General features: G+C 43.4%; 2 protein-coding genes across 2 annotated transcripts; both read right to left on the bottom strand.

Moving 5' to 3' along the window:
- Window positions 1–3,469: 3,469 nt before the first annotated feature.
- Window positions 3,470–6,860, bottom strand: LOC116236485 (lysozyme g). The gene is made up of 6 exons (XM_031605131.2): window positions 6,759–6,860; window positions 6,064–6,137; window positions 5,700–5,801; window positions 5,334–5,530; window positions 5,068–5,206; window positions 3,470–4,177 (listed from the first exon to the last, which is right to left on the bottom strand). Exons 2-6 carry the CDS (start codon window positions 6,125–6,127, stop codon window positions 4,044–4,046), a joined length of 636 nt encoding a protein of 211 aa, XP_031460991.1. The 5' UTR covers window positions 6,128–6,137; window positions 6,759–6,860; the 3' UTR covers window positions 3,470–4,043.
- A 4,618-nt stretch (window positions 6,861–11,478) lies between these two features.
- LOC116236495 (lysozyme g-like) lies at window positions 11,479–14,502 on the bottom strand. The gene is made up of 5 exons (XM_031605141.2): window positions 14,429–14,502; window positions 13,718–13,807; window positions 13,388–13,584; window positions 13,041–13,179; window positions 11,479–12,107 (listed from the first exon to the last, which is right to left on the bottom strand). The coding sequence occupies exons 1-5, from the start codon at window positions 14,469–14,471 to the stop codon at window positions 11,977–11,979; spliced, it is 600 nt and encodes a 199-aa protein (XP_031461001.2). The 5' UTR covers window positions 14,472–14,502; the 3' UTR covers window positions 11,479–11,976.
- Window positions 14,503–20,976: the final 6,474 nt, after the last annotated feature.

Consider the following 20,976-nt stretch of genomic DNA (forward strand, 5'->3'; position numbering starts at 1 on the left):
GCTATGCTCTCTGCTGGTATGTCAGCAGTACAGGAGTGGCTTTGGGCAGCCATTCATATGTGGTTTGTGTCCCGGATTCTCCTTTTGCTTGCTGTTGCTTGAGGCATTCAGTAACTTCCAGTTTCAGATGCTGCTCTTCTTAATTCTGCTCTGCCTTAAAATTGGTTTCTGCCTTGAAACTGGTGATGCGTGAAAGCTGCCTGGTATGGAGATGGCTTCACCACTGAGCAGCATTGGCAAACGCAGCTGGCCAGGAGACCAGAGCTTCTTTCCCCTCCCAGCATCTCTGGGTTATGCCCATTATAAATGTGCAGCCATGCTAATGGCCAGGGCTGATGCTGACATTGCCAGGGACAATCTGAAGGCAAGGGGAATGCATGTGGACATGACCCAAGGACTCATTTCATTTTGTTAATCATCTGTTGGAAGTGGAAAAGCCCAAAGGAAAGCAGGAAGAGGGGAGACAGTGAAGCAAGCTACATTTGATTTCCACAAGCAAAACATTTATTAAGCCAGGGCCTTCCATAGAAACTGTAATTGCTGAAAAGCTGCAGTGATGACTGCAGAGCCAGGCCTCGCCCGGTGTTTTTCAGAAGCAAATTTTATGGCAGTTAAAGGGAATTCCTAGAGCAGTTCCCAACATAGAAGGAATTTATGGCTCACCTGCAACATTTCACCTGATGAAATTTACCATTTCACCCCTCCCTGCCAAAGATTTGAAAGGTTGTGCTGCATCCATCTGCTGGATAAGGGTGGCTGAAAAATGCTTTCAACTAAAGACAAAGCTGAGCAGGAAGAGGCAATGAGTTGTGTGATTTATTTTGACATCATGCTGCTGAGATGAATGCCTGTATTTACCTACTTCTTTACTGTAGTTAAAGGGGTTTTTTTAACTGTAAGACCGTGGCTTAACTTATTTCTACTGGATTCACTTTTGCTCAGGTTGTCATTGTGTGCATTCTGTCCACCTTTGCAGAGTTTTGACAGCTGCAGACAGAGTAACCCATCCCAAGTCAGACAGCAAAGGTTGGCTAACCCTGGGCAGGTTTCAGCCACAAGTGAAGGCAGCTGTCATTTATATCATTTGTAGCTCTTGTTCATCTTCAGCAGGAAGGAACTCATTCATTTAAAATGTTCAAGTCTCTTTTCCTGAGTAATTAGGAGATTTAGAATACACTTAATAGAAGAGCTTCTTGTAAAGGAGGGACCCAAGGAGGTCAAACAGTGCCCTTCCAATACAAACTAATGATTAAGCAGCACAAAGCAAATTAAGAACATACTTGTAGGCCTTTTCTGCATTTCATCAAGAATCATACGAGAATCACAAAATTGCTACAGCTTTTTTGGAATAAAATTTCTAAGTAGGTTGTCCTTAAAATATTTTATTGCTGCAGACAATTCTGTTGGCTTTTTGTCCTCCTTATTGTTTTAAATGTATGCATGGCAGAATCCTGTGCTTCTCAGTATTGAATGTGAAGATAGGTTGATTTGGATCTAGTGGAACATTTTTACTTTTTGCAATGTGATTTTTAGATAGTGTAGTCCCCTCAGTTAACCATTCATGACGCATGCCATTCCCCTCGTGCCATTCATGACACATGATTCTTAGCTAGTGCTTTAGTAATTTCTTTTTCTTTCTGTGATAACCATTTGTATTTAAGAAACGAACTTCAGACACTGGTGTAGCAAAACTCAATTTTATAGTGCAACGTTTAGGCAATCAAAAAGATGTTGAGATAGAGATGTTGACAATGAGAACTCCCAAAGGAGTTCTGTTAAAGGAAACAAGTAGCACCAGTCATTTCATAACCCTACTGGTTTTTTTTTTCTGTTTTGTTTCAAAAGTCCCCTGTGGTTTCTGCAGAAATTCTCCATGTCACATCTGCAAAAAAGAAGCCCTGTGCTGGAGAGTGCAAACAGGACTTAACAGTGAGACTTACACAGTCAGCATAAATTTCAGCATGTTCTGTAGTAAGTTATTTCTGCAAGTTTGTGTCTTGCAAATTGTGCTGAGGTTTTAAATAAGTTCTTAGGTATCTTGGAAGTCTTGTTCATGGCCTTAACTAAGTGTAGCGAAGGCCATTCTTATAAAATAAATACTAAAGAACAATACTTAATATTTTATATTCATTGCTGATTAAAAATGAAAGCAAGTAATGGGAGATAATAAACATTTCCACATTTATGGATGTGTATTTGGTTTCTCTCTGTCCACTCAGACATGACAAACCATTTCCCTCTTTCCCCTTCCTGCATAGTTATAGACATCACTGCATAGTTATAGACACATACACCTGTCCTTAGCACATGTTCTCCCACTTAAGCCACCCCAGTTCTTCCATCTTTCAGGTCAGTTTCCTCACTTCTGATCATGATGGTTGCCCTGCTTTGGGTGTTTTTCAATTAGTCCCCATCTTTGCTGACCTAAGTATAGTCCTTATCTGAGGTTTTTCTGGTACTGCTGAGCCTGAAAACATCACATTTTGTAGATGGTACTCTGTCATCTGTTCTAGTGTGGCAGTTGCCTTTGTACCACAGGACAGGAGGTGATGAATGCTAGAGTTTTAATCCTATCCATGGCTGTGGGAATCAAACCCACCTCAGTGGCATGGGTGAGGAGACTGAGAAGTCATCATCTGCCCATGTGTAGGGATGTCTGCTGTGAATGTCTGCTGTGAGGCTTGCAGCCATCTCATTGATATATTGTCAACTCATAGAATCATAAAGTCTTTAAGGTTGGAAAAGACCTCTCAGATCATCAAGTCCAACCATCAGTCCATTCCCACCATGCCCACTGACCACGTCCCTCCGTGCCACATCCACACGGTTCTGGAACACCTCCAGGGACGGTGACTGCACCACCTCCCTGTGCAGTGTGTGCCACTGCATCACCACTCTTTCTCAGAAAGAATTTTTACTAATATCCTAATATTCCTAATTTTCCTGAACCTCCCCTGGCACAAGTTAAGGCCATTTCCTCTCATCCTCTCATTGTTACCTGAGAGAAGAGGCTGACCTCTACCACATCCTCCTTTCAGGTGATTGTAGGGAATGATAAGGTCTCCCCTGAGCCTCCTCTTCTCCACTGAACAATCCCAGTTCCCTCATTCACTTCCCATCAGACTTGTGCTCCAAACCCCTCACAGCTTTGTTGCCCTTCTCTGGACGTGCTCCAGGGCTTCAATGTCTTTCTTGTAGTGAGGGGCCCAAAACTGAACACAGCACTTGTGTTGTGGCCTCACCAGAGCTGAGTACAGTGGGATAACTTCCTCCCTGCTCCCACCAGCTGCACTATTTCTGATATAAGCTGGCCTTCTTGGCCACCTGGGCACACTGCTGGCTCATGTTCAGCTGGCTGTCTACTAATGCCAGCAGATCATTTTCCCATTCTCTTATCAGTTTCATTATCTGCTAAAGTTAACATTGTACTTATCCAAACTTTGCTATCACGGATGAAAATACAAGTATCTTGGAGTCTGGTTTCATTTGCTAATAACATATTTATTAACTTTCTGTTTGCTTATTTCTGTATGACTGAAAAGTGACAGGAAAATCCAACAGAAAAATCCAGCTGTGGTCTATGTATCTTTATGAAAAGTTGGAATTCAGAAAAAGTGATTACATAACTATAGTAAGTAAGTATCAGGCATCTTTGAAAAAAGTGAATCAATAAGCTAATACCAAGGAAGTATTTTGTCTTTTAATTTCTTAAGAGTATGAGAGGACTTGGCAGAAATGCACTTCGAATTCAGGAAGGCAGCAAATTATCAACACCAATGCAATATAGCCCTCATAACTCAGAGAAATATATAGATAGCACAAAATTTTACAAAGATTCTGTAAAATCCAAAGCCTGTTGCTTTTAAAGAAACTGCATGGTCAGAATCTAACTGAATATTGTTTTTAAAAATGTGAGTCTTAGCCTGCATATTTTTGTTTCTGTAACATGTGCATCTGTATGGATTTGCAGTATGTAACTTCTCTTGTATTTTGGTGGCTGTTCAGGTGATGGTAGGTAAATTACTTGGTACAGATGCCTCAGCCTAGTATCCATGCTGCTTGAAGTACTGGGCTCGAGCAACCACGTCATTGCCGTAGTCATCATGGAGAGTGCCAATGTCCATTCTCTCATAGGTTCGGACATTCCCAGTACCAGCATTGTAGGCAGAAATCCCACCTGAAATGAAACACACAAGGGAGTAATGCAGATTTAAAAGTCCAGCCTGACAGTGGGATAGAGTGCACCCTCAGCAAGTGTGGGGGTGATGCTAAGATGAGTAATACAGTAGAAGGAAGAGATGCCATCCTAAGGGACATGGACAGACTTGAGGAGTGGGCCCACATGAACCTAATGATGTTCAAAAAGGCCAAGAAAAACCCATTGAAAACAGCCCTGAGGAGGAGAGAACTTGGAGGTCATGGTAAACAAAAAGCTGGGTGTGATTCAGCAGTGTGCTGTTTCAGCCCAGAAGGCCAACAGTATCCTGAGCTACATCAGAAGAGGGGTGGCAGCAGAGAGGGAGGTGATTGTCCCCTTCTGTTCTGCGCTCGTGAGGCCCCACCTAGAGCACTGTGTCCAGGTCTCAGGCCCCCGACACAAGAATGATGTGGAGCTGTTGGAGTGGGTCCATAGGAAGGCCATGAGGATGACTGAAGTGCTGGAGCACCTTTCCTACTTAGAAAGACTGGGGGAACTGGGCTTGTTTAGCTTGGAGAAGACCTCATTGTGGCCTTCCAGTACTTGAAAGGGACTTGCAAACAGGAGGGAGACTGACTTTTTACATGGTCTGATAGTAATAGGACAAAGGTGAATGGTTTTCAACTAAAATAGTTGGATGAGACATTAAGGGGAAGGTCTTTACTCAGAGGATGGTGAGGCCAAGATGTATGGATGGGGCTCTGAGCAATCTGATCTGGTGGAAGATCCCCACCCATGGCAGGTGGATAAAGGTAGGTGGTTGTTAAGGTACCTTCCTACCCAAATTATGATTCTATGAAATCATTCAGTGTGTACTTGTCCTGAAGTTTTTCTTCTCTCCTGGACAAAATCTGTGGTCTGCACATTACCTTTTAGCTGTTGATCCCTTGTCCAGCGTGGGAATTTTCTCTGTATTTTCTTTATCATGTCAATAAGTATTCTTGTGCCCTGCCTGATATGGGTTTCTCCATTCCATGTTCCCTCAATTTTATGGTATCTTTTGTCAACCTGGAATTATTAAAAAGAAAAGAAAAAAAAAGGCATTTCCCTGCAGTCATGGGAGATATGTAAATGAGGCTTACTTTTATTTGTATGACATTACTTCGTTAGGTTTTAATGGAGCATCAGCAAATACCTGCATTAAACCAAATCCATTTCCATTGTCACCCCAGCCATTCTTCAGTATTGTGCCAGCGTGAGATTCCCGAGAGATGATGCCAGCAATCACAGCAGGCTCAATACATAACGCTTCGCCAACTCTCTTAATGAGTACTTTGTATCTATTCATATTTCCTAGGTCCCGTTCAGCAATCTTTCTTGAAGCTTGAACTCCTGTAATGAAAACAAAAAGATGTTTCCTCTCAGGAAGGAGGTAGACCTTGCCTATAGGCTTATGCAGGTTTGGCAGCTAGTTGTGTGTTCAACATTTTAAAAATACGAAGGACATGGGATTATTGTGCTTCTGTGAAAGAGAGCAATCCAACCGAAGAGTGAGACTCACCACAGTAGTTTAAACGCTCTGGTTTTGCAGTTTTGCATGAAGCACCTGTGGTATCGATTCTGTTTACGTTGCCATAGCAATCCGTGCGGCCTTGGCAGATACCTGAAAATGTTGTATGAAAAGACGTAAGCGTCCTGCACTCTGCATCCTGCACTTTGCAACTCACACCCTGCACCTTGTGTCCTGCACCCACCCACCCCTCAGAGGTGACCTCTTCTTCAGCAAGACTTGCAGGAGAAGTGAGCACCTTATGTCCCAACACAATTTGATAACAACTGAGATTTGGGAAGGGGAGATGGGGAGGCACATTAATCTGGGGCTGCTCAAGGGATGAACAAATAGGGGCAGTAGGATGCTGACTTACCCAGGAGGGCGGTGAGGCCCAGCAGCGTGAGCACCAGGCGCATGGGGTCGTTCTTCCCGAGCATGCAAAACAATCTGCAAAATCAATCAGCAAACATGAAGGAATGATCCTATCTCAGTGCTCGCTGATTAAACACAAAGAAACCATTTCTGAATTGATGGGTTATGTCTCTTGGTTGGATGCACAAAGTGATATAGAAATGCAGTCACGTCTCTCTTCTGGCACAAACCAGGCTGCAATGTTTCCAGCTCCAATATTTAATTGATGAAAAATCAAAAAAAGAATAAAATGAATGATTCTCAGTGCTCCTTGCTGCTGCCTTCCACTCCAAATGCCCTCATCCTGTGCCCATAGTCTCTATACAAGCACCTTCACCACACTGAGATAGCTTTGCCTGAGTCTCAAGACTTTATACTCAGAAAACAGGCACTTGCAAACTGCGCTTTGTCTTAGTTATTGTGGGTGACTACTCCAGGGTGAACTATACTCTGGTCGGCTGCTAAGAGAGCCAGGGGAGATGGGCTCACACACAGATCTGAGCCATCTAAGCTTAGGTGAGCTGAGTCCAAAACTATAAGGCAAATCTTCGTGTCCTTATGCAAGCACAAAACTCAAAAATCTCAACAGAAATCTTCTGAGGAGAGTGGCATTGCTGAAGGGGATGAGAAGACCCCCCACCCAGAGGAGTATCTTACCTACTTGTCTTCAGCCCAGCTTCTGCCACGTTGCTGAGGTTTTGGGGAGCTTAATTTATAGGGTGAGCTACCTTCTGTTCAGTGGCAATCCAACACTGTGTCGAAATGTATTGGGCTGTGGTTTTGGGAGGTGTAACAGCAATTTTCTAACGTAAACAGAACCTGTTGCACTACTGACATTGGCATGGTGGTAAGTATGCTTTTGGGAGTGGCATTTCCCGCATTTCAAAAAGGAAAAAAAAACCCTTATTTTTCTCTATGTGCTTCTTGTGTTTCATACTCAGGTGAGGGCTAAGCTGAAGGCTCAGCATCCATCTGTCCCTCAGGTATTTGTTGGGACTTATCCCAGCATCCTGCACTGTGTCCATACTGCCCAAAGGAAGGGGGTTGGGGCTGTCCCTTGGCTGTTTTCTGGGTGCTGGACCTCTGTAGGACAAGCTTCTTGCCTGCCCCTCCCACCATTCCTCAGCTGCTTCTCTGTTTTCCTCACCACTTCAAGTGCTCTTTAAAACCTCTCTCTTCCCTTGCCTAGCTCTGCCCTGAGCTGGTGTGGGGGAGGTGCAACCCTCAGAGGAAGAAAAAGGGTGCCATAAATGATGGTGTCCAAAGGTGGTGTTTGGGCAGTGATGGGGAGCTTCTCACAACAATGCCAAAAATCATAAGATCATAGAATCATAGAGTGGTTTGGGTTGGAAGGGACCTCACAGCCCACCCAGCCCCACCCCCTGCCATGGGCAGGGCTGCCCCCCACCAGCTCAGGCTGCCCAGGGCCCCATCCAACCTGGTCTTGAATGCCTCTAGGGATGGGGCACCACAGCTTCTCTGGGCAGCTGTGCCAGTGCCTCACCACCCTTGGTGAAAAATGTATTCCTGACATCTAACCTAAATCTCTCCTCTTTTTGTTTAAAACCACTACCCCTCATCTTATCAATACATGCACTGATACAGAGTCCTATCCTATTTTTCCCATAACCCCCATTGTACTGGAATGCTGTGGGGGAAAAGCATAGTAGCTTCTGTCACTTCTATTTTTTGTCTTTGGCTGCTGTCAGTCTCCAAAGGGTGCTTAGGAAGTGCAATGAGGATATTTGGGGCACAATATTCTTTGTGGCTGGATTGATGAGTTCTGCCCATCCCTTTCTTCACAAATTGTCCTTGCTGGTATATGTGCCCTGGGTGTCATTCTGCCTCTGGCAATGCAACTTGCTAGCATGGCGCTAACAGTGGGTAAAGGAACATCAAGCTGCTCCCCTGGGTTTGCTTTCATTGTTCACTTGTTTAGCAGCTGAGATGTGCTACCTGTGTGTGGAAAATTTGCCCAAGAATATTGTTATTTTAACATTATTTCTTGGAAATCTTACAGATGGGGAAGCTGATAATAAACAAAGGATTGGGGATTTCCACTACCTTCAAGTTGGAAGGAACAAGGGAAATAAGCTGACTAATAACCAGTTGCTGTGGTCGCGGGACTAGCTGAACCCCTTTCTGCCTTCTCCAAGGACTCCTCTCAAGGCCCACGAGGACATCTTTCCCTCAGGTCTCACAGTAGGACTGTTGTGGTGGTCAGCAGTGCCACCCCAGTCATTCTGACCTGCCCTGCCTCTGCAGTTTATTCCCTCTGGAGTGCCGTGACCCAAAACAGCCTTCTTAAAATATTACATATTTAGCTATAAATGCAAAGACCAGCTCTGCATCAAGAGGGCTGCACGTGCCAACTGCAAGAGATGCTCAGACCTGGGAACTGGTTCCTAGCTGGAAATCCCAGCCTAGTCTTTCAACAGGTAATAAAATAGAACAAACTCTTTCTCAGCACAACACGGCTGTGGTGGAATTCCCCTTTGTTTTGTGTCTGTCAGAGAAAGAATCAAGGGCATGTGGCTGAGACCCAGCCAAAACTGACATTTAGAGTCATCAACTGGAGGACCCTGCTCATCCACATTTAAAAACACTTCCCAAGACATTAGTTGTAACAAATGCTAACATAGAAGATTTTATTTCCTTGTCTTGTTGTTCCTATTTCTATCTGCTGCTGCAGAATCAAAGATAAATCTGTCAAAGGGATTTTCCCTTCTTTCCTTCCTCCTTCCCTTGGCATCAGCTTGTGGGGTTTTTATGGGAACCCCAGCCCTCCTCATGAGATAGCTGCCTACCCGCTTCTCCAATGCTTATACCCGTACTTGAATTCCTTGAGTGTTTTGCAACTGTGTTTACTCAATTTCAGTTCCTTGATTCCTAGCAGGTTTTGACCAGTAGTGGAAGTGTTGATGTTGTTGATGTTCCTTCTCACTGTAGCAGTCAGATAGCTCTGGTCCCATTCACATCATGACCACAAACTATATAGAAAGCACTACAGTCTTGTGTGACTCCACTGAAGGCATCACATTGATTTGACCATGAGCTGCCAAGAACTGCTCCAAACAGTACTTTTTCTTCTTATCTTAAGCCCCTTCACATGAGACTACTTCAGAGATTTCAAGCCTTATCAAGCTTGCAATGTGGCACTACCACAGATTCTATCTTGGCCATCTACCCAGTGAGATAAGGGTTGTGGGCTGGTTTGAGGCATTTTATCCCTGCAGAACAACATTGCCAGAGCCCTCCTGGCTGTTTTTTGATGCACTGTTGTCCCCAGGTTCTTGAACAGTGGTTGTTCAATAGGTGTCTTTCCAGGCATTGCAGCTAGGCTGCTTGGTCTCTGGATTCTAAAGGGGGGGTATAAGAAAGAAGGATACAAACTCACTAGCAAGGTCTTTTGGAGTAGGACAAGGGGAAATACTTTCAAACTAAATTAGGGGATATTTATATTGGATATAAGGAAGAAGTTTTTTACAATAAGGGTAGTGAAGCACTGGCAAAGGGTACCCAGAGATATGGTGGGTGCCCATCCCTGGACACACTCAAGGTCAGGCTGGACGGGGCTCTGAGCAACCTGATCTAGCTGTAGATATCACTGTTCATCGTTCAATTGGTCTAGATGGCCTTCATGGGTCACTTCTGACCCAAATGATTCTATGATTCTATGACTTTCTTTTCCATCTTGTTTATCTTTTCTCTTTCCTGATCTGTCCTTCTGCTTTCCATGATACATTCCATGCTACTAACTTGTTTTACAAGCTGCCTGCTTTTTTCTAATAATTCGGAGTGTCCAAATTTGCTCCCACAGCTCCCTGTACTCCAGCTGGACAGGTAATTCCAAATACAATGTACATGAGCACGCAAGGAAAGATCAGAGGTCAAAAACAATGCCAGCTCACTGGCAGAAAACTTCTGCTCAGACGTGGTAGCAATATGCTGGTGTTGAGTTCTCCTTAACTCCTTCCTGCCAATTTATCAGGCAGTTAAATTTCAGTTCACTTCCCATGGAGATCTTCTTTAGTCAGTACAAACTGCTGATACCATAAAATAATATTTGTGACAAAGCACAGAATTGCTGCAATCAAGATCTTTAAATGGACTTCTAAAAATTTTCTTGGTGGGAGCAAGATGCGGAGCAGCAGCCTCACAGGTAACACACGCAGAAATGGGACTCCCAGTGCATCCAGAGATCCACAGGAATGGCAGCATATCCCAGTGACAGCAGATAAGGGTATTGTGAAGGGAACCAAAGAAATCTCCACTTTTGTGAAGCTTCCAAACTCAAAAAACAAATCTACAGATGTGGGAAGAAACGAGATTCCCTGCCCCCAGCCCATGTGAAGTTTATACTGTTCTACCAAAAGTGTTAACATACATTGTGCATAATGTAGGAGGTTTGCATAAGATAGAAGTTTACAGCAAAGACTTCAACCTATGGATTTTACATAAGCTGTTTCAAGCTTGTGTGATGTCTTACAAGCCTGTATTATAACATAGTGTTTTACTAAAATTATCTGAGTTCAGCACAGAGTTCACTACAGACAAGTTAGTATCCAGTTGAATACCTCTGATAGCTCAATGCTGAGCTGTTTCCTGGAGTCTTAAAACAAAACAAAACACAGGAATGTTAGAGATGTCCTATAGCTCCCTCTGGCCTCCAGAAATTATAAACGTAAAACTGCCTGCAAATATTTCACTTACACACAGTCCTTGCTGGGATGGTAAGCAGGTGAGTGACTGATGAGACCACAGGAAACCAATGTGCACAGCACTGAAATAGCTCAGCTTGCAAAAGCTGTCTCCAAATCAGCTTTCACAGTGCCTGTGCCAGCCCTCATGGATGGTGACTGTGAGATGCAGCTTCTGCATCAGAGCTGGTGACGGCTGCCAGGAAGATGCCTTGCTGCCCCTAAACAATCATAGAATCATTAAGGTTGGAAAAGACCACTAGTCCATTCATCAACGGATTGTCTAGTCCAACTGCCAGTAGTGAGCAAAGCTAAATATGAATGTCCCTATTTCCTTGTCCTGGGCTGCTGTGTGCCTATCTCCCAGCCCAGCTCTTCCTACTGCTGCTCTGCTGCTCAGTTTTCCTCTTTCTGTTCTCAGAAAGTCCCAAATTGGGCTACTTACCTAAGTCACAGGTTGCCACTGACCATGCCTTGTGAAACAGCAAAGATGAATACATTGCCAAGCAAACAAAAAAAATGGAATTCAACATTTATCTTTATTTTGATTGCCAGTAAACCTAAATTTGCACCCAGAACCATCCACATTAAAACATACTTTCAAGCAGTTTACAAACCCAGAACTAACCCAATCCTAATTAGAAGTCAGGCAAACTGGCAGGACAGAGGGACAGAAGCTGGAATGCTTTTAAACTTGGCAGGTTCCAGCACAAATGCTTCAAAGGCAAAGCAGGGAAGGTGTTGAGGTTGTTACCAGCACTGGTGACATAGCTCCTGGGACAGGTGTGTATGGAGTGATGGAAGATTCAGAGAGGAGCCTCTTCACTGGGAAGTGGCCAGCACTATCAAAGGGGAGAAAACTCAAGGGTTATCCCTCCTGTTTGTAAGAGAGAACATGGGCAGCACAGCCCATGCTGAGGGAGAGCTGTTTGCATCCACACCTGGGAGATGCATGAACAGCCCCAGGTTCAGCTCCTGATACAAGGAGCGTCCTCACCTAACATTTTAGCATCACTTGGATGTCACTATCTGACTTCTTAAAGGCCTCCAGATTGTGGAGTGTTGTCCCTGTGAGTCACATCAGTCCTGCCAGATCCCTGGGAGGCTCTGGGTACTACTGTCACTACTGGGCTAGTCTACATGTAGTGGAGGCTCGGTGGCAGGGGGTCACTGAGCTAGAACCCATTTCTCTTGAAGTATTGGGCCCTGCTGATCACACTGTTGACATAGTTGTTGTCGCTGCTGCAGGGGTCTTCATCGTAGATCTGGAGGTTGCCAGCTCTTGCATGGTAGGTGCAAATTCCCCCTGCAAAGAGTCAAGAGAAAGTTGCTGTAGGCTGATCAATCAGAAATATAGGTTTTAAAATAAAACTTCCTAGCCCAAAAGGCAACACGTCTCATTGAACTTACACAGCACCATTGGAAATTGCTACTTGTGTCATTAATACTGAAAAGTGACTCATTTCGCAAAATCCTTATTTCTGTAGTTAAGGAACCCATAGTTCTCTCCAAATGAGGGTGGGAACAGCACAATGACCCTATGAAGGCAGTTTAAAGTGGCAGAGTAAGGATGGGAGAGCAAGAAATAGTACAGAGTGAAAAAATGGCATGCAAACATGGATGATTAGTAAACGTGGATCCTATGCTTCCTTGACTGAATGTTATAGCTTATCCCAACAGTCCTGTTGCTGGTCTGCTGTTTTGTGATTGCCTCTTTCAAATGAGGAGGATCTTTTATTTATGTATTTTTTCAAGAGATGCTGAGATGCTGTACATTCTGCCAGGCTGATGCTTTTATTCTTTCAGAGGTTATATCAGCAAATGCACAGCACACTCATCATTTAGAGGCCTCTGCGTCACACAAATGAAAATTCTTCACCTGGTGTTAATTAAGTGTTGTTAGAAAGCTTCTTGTGTTATTTAAATTCAAAAAAACCAAAAAAACTACAACCACAAGCCTACAGATGTGCAGTGTATGAGTGAAAAGGAGCCCAGTAGAAGAGAGTACAGTACATCATGCTGAACCCACACCTGTGTGAAACTGCCTTGATGTACATATCCCAGTATGGATTGCAAACCAAATTGCTGACAGGGAAAACTTATAAGAGTTCTATTTGTCGATTATTGCTGGTTTCAGGATTTCAGCTGTTCACATCCCGGTGGTGCCAGTCACACGGCTTCCCCTCTTTGTTTCTACACATTCCTACACATCGCCCCAGTGCACTCCCGCACATTGTACCTCGCAGCTGCCGTTCCCAGTTCCAGGCAGGATGCTTTGCCCTCACTTCATTGATTCCTGCCACCAGCATGCTCGAACACTGGTTTATGTGCTCCTCACTGTCCCACGTCCCATAGGGCTGATAATACCTCCTGTCAATCTGGAAAAGTCAAGAAGAAGATCAGTTTTTCTCAGAACACAGCCTTATAGCCTCACCCTCCTCTCAGCACCCACAGGCTGCGATTCGTAGGGACCGCATATCTCAGTGCTAAAGGCAGGATGTTGACAAGCTGAGGTGAAGCCCTGAGGCACCCGGCACGCTGCCATGCTGCCACATAGGATTATCTTCCCATGTCTCCTGGCTGTACCTGCATCAGGCCGTACCGCTGCTGGCCCTGGTCCCAGCCGTTGTTGAGCAGCAGGCCGGCGCGGCTCTCTTGAGAGATGATGGCAGCAATGAGCGCCGGGTCCAGGCACAGCCTTCTGGCCACTCTCTTAATGGGCACCTCGTATTTCCTCAAGCGGATGACATCTGCTTCCACCGTCCTCCTCAGAACAGCAGGGCCTGCAGCCAAGGCAGAGACAGCCTTACCCAACTGCCCCCTCAAAAATGAAGCCTGGTGAGCATGCTGAGGATGCCAACAGGAGGCACAGCATCTCTCTGTAGGCTGACAAGTCAAGCCATGCCTGATACCTACCACAGTCCTGGGCTCTTACGGCTGTGCAGGAAATCGTGGGTGCTTGAAGAGCACTGATATCACCATAGCAACTGTAGCTCATAGATGGAGCTGAAAAATTAAATGGTGGTGTATGGAAACATTAGATCTCACAGCAGTATCATACAGCTTACTACAGGTGAATACAGGCATGAAGTGTTCATCCAGACCCGTGATCCAAACCACTTTATTATCACTGTGCTTATACTGTTGCCACTGCTGCCTATCAGTGATGTTATCAATTACAGCTAAAGAAGAGGAATTTACTATTTTCTGGTCAAATAGATTGAAATAAATTAAGTATCATTTTACACAGACAGGTGTTATCCCTGTTAGATGTAAAAGTTGCTGTGGGGGAAGGAACCACAGCCTCCATATTTACTAATTGATGTCCAGGCCACCTCAGATGATGGCTGGTGGCACCTGAGCACTCTGGCTGGGAAGACCTCCTGCATCTCTCTGCAGCTCAGTGGGGAATTAACTGAGGAGAGTGCATGCCTCAATCTGGGAAAATTGCCCTATTTATTTCCTCAAAACCCATGAAATTCATAGACTCCATCTAACAAACAGCCTGTGATGTTTGTGAGATCATTCTGAGCAGGCAGAGTGGTCAGATAAGGCTGGATGGGTGTTTCTATGACTCTGTGTGGCAGGGTGCTCTCTACAGCAGACCAAACCCAAGCCCGGGCTCACCAAACAGCGCTGAAAGGCCCAGCAAGAGCAGTGCAGTGACCATGCTGATGGCTCTCCTCGGCTGTCCCAGGACACCTGAAAACACAACATGAAGAAGTTGGAGCTGATATTCAGCAGCCCTGAAAGAAAGCGTGCATGGCAAAAGGTCCTCCGCTCCTTCCTGTCACCCATTGGCTTCAGAGTGTGGTGATGGGAGGAGATGGGAGCCCCACTTGTTTATTTTCTTCTTATTCAGGATGGTTTGGAGAGGCATCTCCTCCATCACTTGTACCACCATGCCATCAGTATCAGATCAAGAGGGAAGCATTAAGCCGGTGCCATTGTCAGCAGGAATGTTTTGGCCTGTCGTTTGCTGGTACAATAAAACCTCTGCATATATTCCAGTGCGTGATAATGGCAGATAATCACATCAGTAATAAATGCCTCTTGTGTTTATCAATAAAATTCCAAAATATCATCGCATAATAGCTATTGACTGGAAAAAAAACATTGATTGCACTTGCCTTGCTGCAGAGTGCATCAAAACCATGCAGTTTTACAAACGCTTTTGTTTTTTTTTCCCCCTAAGAAGGTTTTGTGTACAAAACAGTCCCGCAGCCCTTGCAGGCAATCCTCCTGCAATGCTATTAACACCTGAAAATGCCTTATTGATTTTAATAAGGCTTGACCTTTTCTCCAGCCTAATAGTTATTTCTACTGTAAACTAGACCGCATGGATGTTTGAACACAAACAGTCCGTCCACGCATCTGAAAAACTCCAGTGCCCTGAGAGAGCTTCTTCAGGTGCCAAAACCCACTGCCTGAGCTCAGGTTGAGCCCTAACATTGAGTATTTCTCTGAGCAACCAGATCTAGCTGTAGGTGTCCCTGTTCATTGCAAGGCAGTCGGACTAGATTACCCCTCAGAATCCCTTCCAACTCACACTCTACGATTCTGTGATTCTATTTGCAAGAATAGGATATTGGATCAGCACAGCATGACCCAATAACTCTTAATTCAATGGCAAGTCCATATGGGGCCCCAGCTAGCGCTATGATTTGTAGCTGCTTCTACGTGCAGAAAATTGCCTTATAAAATTTCAAGTTATCAACCATTTTGTTTTCTGCCCCACCACAGAAATCATCACAAGCCTTAAGTAGAAACAGCACAACAACTGCAATAATAACAGAACAGTAAATCAAAGCAAAAATCAAGGTTTCTTCCCCTGAATATCTACTCTGAATGGATTCAGACTCACCTGTCTTCAGTCGGCCTTGCTTTGAGGCAGGCCACCCGATGAGTTTTATATATACGGGAATGAAGAGGTATCCACCCTCTGGGCTTTGGAATGTTAATTCCTACCTACTGTGATGACATTTGTTATAAAGTGTAACAAGCAGTATATAATGAGAGCTTTGAACCCTTATGGTTCCTTTCATCCAAAGATTTGCACAAGCAGTGGTTACTAAGACTCGGGACATTTCTGTGAAAGGAAATAAATATTGTTTTTCCTCCATCAGTGACTACACTGATGCTCCATAAATGACTTGCAGAAAGCATTGCAATGAATCAGTGGTGGGGACAGGCAGAAATCAGATCCCTCGTAATATTCTCCTTGCTTTGTATCTCAGATCAGCCTGGGCACATTTCTGCAAGGGTTTTTGTCTCATTTCCTCAAGGACTTCAGATTAGTGATTGTCATGCCTTCATCAGAATTCCATAAAGGACAATTAAAGAAAACCATCTCTCTGTTTCATTGCTTACAGCAAGACTAATTTGGGCAGGCAACTAACAGACTTTGAGAGCAGAGGCAGGATTTGACTTCCCTACCTGGGGAGGAGGGATGCTGCAGCTGAGGAAGAAGGGTATTTGCACCACGTGGCCGAGGCACTTTTTGCGTATAGAAGCTACTAAAACTGACTGAGTCATGTGGAGACTGAAAAATCTGGGTCTGCAAGGCCAGTGTCTCTCTCCTTTCCCTCCTTTTTCTCTTCACCTGACTCTGCCTAGCAGGAGTGGAGGTTTTCTCCAGGTAGCTTTCTTTTCATCATTTAATAAACAACAAATCCATTTATTCCTTTTTTTGTTTTTCTGAGTATGAAATACTATTTTGGCCAGATATTAATTTCTAAGTTTAAAACAAACGATGGTTACGAGTCTTTACAGCTCAGGATATCAAGTGGGCCATGTCCTCCTAAAACCCATGAATACAACTTTCACAAACCTTAATCATGTGTCAGTGAGGAGAGGGACATCTAGCCCTGCTGTTACACAAGAGTTGTGTTGGGTTGTGGTGAGTCCTAAGCCACTCATTTTTGGGGGGTGAAGCATTGAAATAACAGAAACCTTTCCAAAGACAACAAAACAGCAAGGCACACATCCTTCCTCTGCAAACCCCATGTCTTATTATGGAGTCTTGGACTGGACTAAATCGTAATTCCTTTACTACAGCTTAAGATATTAAGTACTTAATATCATTAAAGCATTTGACATAATGTAAGGTGCTAATCTATGTGCTGTCTTTGGAAAAAACAGGTAGGAAACGGAGCCATCATCCATACAGCACAGCTTTAAAGATCTCAGAAGCAAATTGTGACCAAAGAAATGCTGGGGGTAGGGAAAGCCCAAAGAAATGAGCTGGGAAATGGCCTGAGTGCACAGCTTGATAACAGCAAAACTGGTAGATATATTCATTTGCCTTCTGTAGAACAAGATGATCTATAGTAGAAAGAGATGTATTCTTCCAAACAGATGGAAGTAATTGTATATTATTATGAAGTTGCCCTTTATAAAGACACTGTCATATTTGTGATAATAAACCACTGTTCCTCTCAAATAATTTTGATGATTCAGAAATTTCTTTTTTTTTTTGGAAAGTAGCCTCCAACTGTGAGAGAGATTTCTTTCCTAATGGGTTGGTCATTCACTAATGGTCCTTAAGGTCATTTTCATTTCAAATACTGATTCTCTTTGTTATGCGTTTTCTCTTGTTTATTACCCACACAATCACAGATTTTCTGCCCATTTTACAGTACTGTCACATGAATTATTAACGCCTGCTTTGCATTGCTTTTTATTTACTCATTGAATTGCGGATGTTAGTTTTTTAAAGTACAATTATTTCTACCTTTGCTGCTGTATGCTTAGATTCCTGGGGGAAGACTCTTCATATTCACACAGTTTCCTGCATAAGGCCAAATAAGAGGTCATTTTCTCAGCAGCATTATGAATGATATTTTTCCTGCTAAACATTTCTCTATCTTCTCAAATTTTCTCTCTCTTAGAGTGGAATGCAGCAGGCAAACAGTCTTTGTAAAAATGAGGTCATGCTAACATTGCTGACTGGAGCAGGGCTCTAAGCCAGCACGTTCATCCAGGGCACTGTCATGCTGTAGGACTTGTGGGATGCTAGATAACAAGATTTTTTTGTCTGCTCTGTGTACTCTCAGAGCATTCAGGTGAACTGCTTAATGAAAGTGAGCTGCACCTGTCACTAGCACAGAACTATTTTGAATCTCAATGCTAGATGTAATTTGGAAAATGATGTCAACAGCCTAAATTCAACCTCTGCCTGACCAAAGGAATGGACACAGCTGCATTATGATGCTACTACTGATCTGCTGAAGAGGATGAGCTGAAAGACATCTTTATGTACTGCCCAGAGAAGTGAAAACCCTGGAGATGTTCAAGGCCAGGTTAGATAGGGCCCTGGGCAGCCTGATCTCATGATCTCTGATTCAGTGGTTGAAACTAGATGGTCTTCAAGGATCTTTCCAACCCAAGCTATTCTGCAACCAAAACACTCTTTAGAAATAGGTGGAGTTAAATTAAGATTTCTACAGGAATGCACTGGGCACACACCCCTGAACATTGTATTCATTCTCCCCAATGTTATCATACCTCCTTTTATATTTTTATTATTCTTGCTATTTTGTTTAGAAGCACGAGTTTTTAGATTTATATGACATTGAGAGACTTATTTAGAAAGGCAGCAATTTGGCTTGCCCTTGTTGTCACTAGTAAAGAAAGGATATGAAACCACAACAATGTATTATTATTAAATGAATATATAAGAAAAAGAACACAAAGATTATCATTAAAAATAACAAACACACATAATTTGAAATGCATTTTGCTGTTCTGTAGTTTTTAAGATATAAAGAATGTCAGCATGTATTTGCCTTCTGCTGTATTTCAGTCAGTCCAGCGTGTGATTAATAGGAGCGAATGGAAAGCCAAGGAAGGAGTTCACTTATCATATGGTATCTTCATCTACCTAAGTTTAAGAAGCAGGTAAGCTTCCTGGCACTCACAGCAAGGCTCCAGCAATAAGCTGCAGTTACACTGAACTATAGAGAATATAGAGTGGTCAGAAATGCTACCTTACATCTTTACACTTATTTTAGAAAGGAATGCACCTGAGATCTAAAGCATAAAACATACATAAGAGCACAAAACTCAATACCACTAATTCTTCTCCACTCACAGATTTACACTTTTCTGTTTTGCTTTCCTATGCCATGTACGACCTACCAGCTTTTTTTGTGTTGTTTTTTTTTTCCCCTCCCATTTAATGGAGGTGATTTTCAAAATGATGCTCCATTTTGAACACATTCTCTATTGCATGCTGTTCTCCTTCAGCCGAGGGTTCTATCATCACGTTCCATGGGAAGGTGAGAACACTATCTAAAATTACTTGGAACAATACCCATACTAATTACTGTCTCTTTTGCGCACTTCAGCCCTGGTTTCATAACATCACCAGGCAGATGCATTTCTCAGGCTATTCCTTTTGTCTGAGATGTAATTATAAGTAACGCCGGGTATTTACAAGCTTTATAACAGCTTTATAGGGAAACTGCCCATGCTGACGCACAGGGGATGCCTAGCACTAACTGACCAGTTCAAGATGCATCTGTAACTTCCCCCTCATGGGCTTGTTTAATCCCAAACCTTTCATCTCAGGCAAACACTGTAGAGCTGTTTCTCTTACCTTTTGAAGGGGTACGGCCACCTTAAGAGTAGAATTTATTTCCTATGTCTAGTGTATCTCTAAATAACAATAGCTAAAGTGTGTTGAGAGGAGCTTCAAATCTGTTAGGTGTGAGGCTCTCCATTTTCACCGTGCTCTGAACCCAACAGCTGCTGAGGGCCACAGTTTCCTCCCTTATATTGCCTTTACGAAGAATGTAGGTGAGCACTGTAACAACATCCCAATATGCACAAAGCTTCTCTCTAGCCATTGTGAAAAGAAATCAAGTATTTTTCTTCTGTTTTCTAAAAGACTTTGAACTTCACTGTAGGAAAGATAGTTGAGCAAATAACTCACTGCGCTGAGACTTCAGTTTGTATCTCAGCTTAAATACAGACACATCACTTAAAACAGGTCATTTAGAGTTCAAGACAGGAGAGGGTGTAAACTTACAAAGCATTGCCTGGGCACTGTTGGGTTCCAGAACTGTGTTCCACTTATTTGACTGAGTTGTACTTCAGTTCTTGCACAAGTCTAAAACAACCCAGCCAGAGCAGCTTGGTCCTCACCTCCTAAAGACTGGGCTCTGGTCTTTGTCTGCCAGTGTCAAAATCTCTGGGCAAATGGGAGTCTGTAACCTGAACTCATGTGTTTACTCACAAAAGGTGGCTGTGATGCCTACTCTGTTTAAACCAGAGTAGGTTAGTTAGAGGATAACCTCATGAAGGCAGAAACCCACATTAAACTCTCTTTTGCATAAAGCACTTAAATGCCACACCAACAGGATGTCTGTGTGTTTGCTTTGTAGCCTGTCAAGCTTGCATTACTGCGTGGTGGAGCACAACAGAGCTGCAGAGGAAGTCAAAGGGAAGACAGTGGAATAGCTTGGTAGCCTGGCAGCAAGGTCTTTCAGTACCAAGGTGGCACAGTCAAATCAGCTCCTTGTTCCTGAGATTGCACTGGTGTTTTATATTACATATGTAGAAAAAAAAAAACAAAAAACAACCACCAAACATACACACACACCAACAAACCAGTGGAAAATACTGGGAATACTGGACTGGGAATAGGGAATAGAATGCAAACTTCTTCCAATTCCATAATCTACAAAGTCACTTTTGTCTTTTGCTCCTTCTTCCCAGTCCCACAGTCTTTATGCTATCTTGCATATCTTCAGAAGTGAGGGTAGAGAGAAGCGTTGTACCTGGGCAGAACATTTCATAGTAGCTCACTTCACAGCACTCATCAGCATTCTGGATGCCTCTGATCTTATCCTGGGACACCACACACCAAAAAGAAAGCTGAGAAGCCTGCTCCCAAAATACGAGTTCCAGGAAAAGGCTGATATTAGATACTGGAGCACCCAGTTCTTGGTGTTCCTAGGTCCTCCAGCAGAGCTAATCTTGTTTTAGTTTCTCACATATAAAAGGAGGATTGTACATTTGTGACTCATGGGGATGTCAGGCTAACATCTATGAATTATTAACTTTACCCATTAATCATGATAACTATTAAGAGCTTTTCTGTGTGCCTGGAATTCATGATACAAAGCATTGAGGATTGTCAACATTTTGGAAACCAAACAGGAAACAGTTCC

The sequence above is a fragment of the Phasianus colchicus genome, chromosome 1 (genome assembly GCF_987193195.1).
Source record: "Phasianus colchicus chromosome 1, bPhaCol1.hap1.1, whole genome shotgun sequence".
NCBI classification, from domain to species: Eukaryota; Metazoa; Chordata; class Aves; order Galliformes; family Phasianidae; genus Phasianus; species Phasianus colchicus.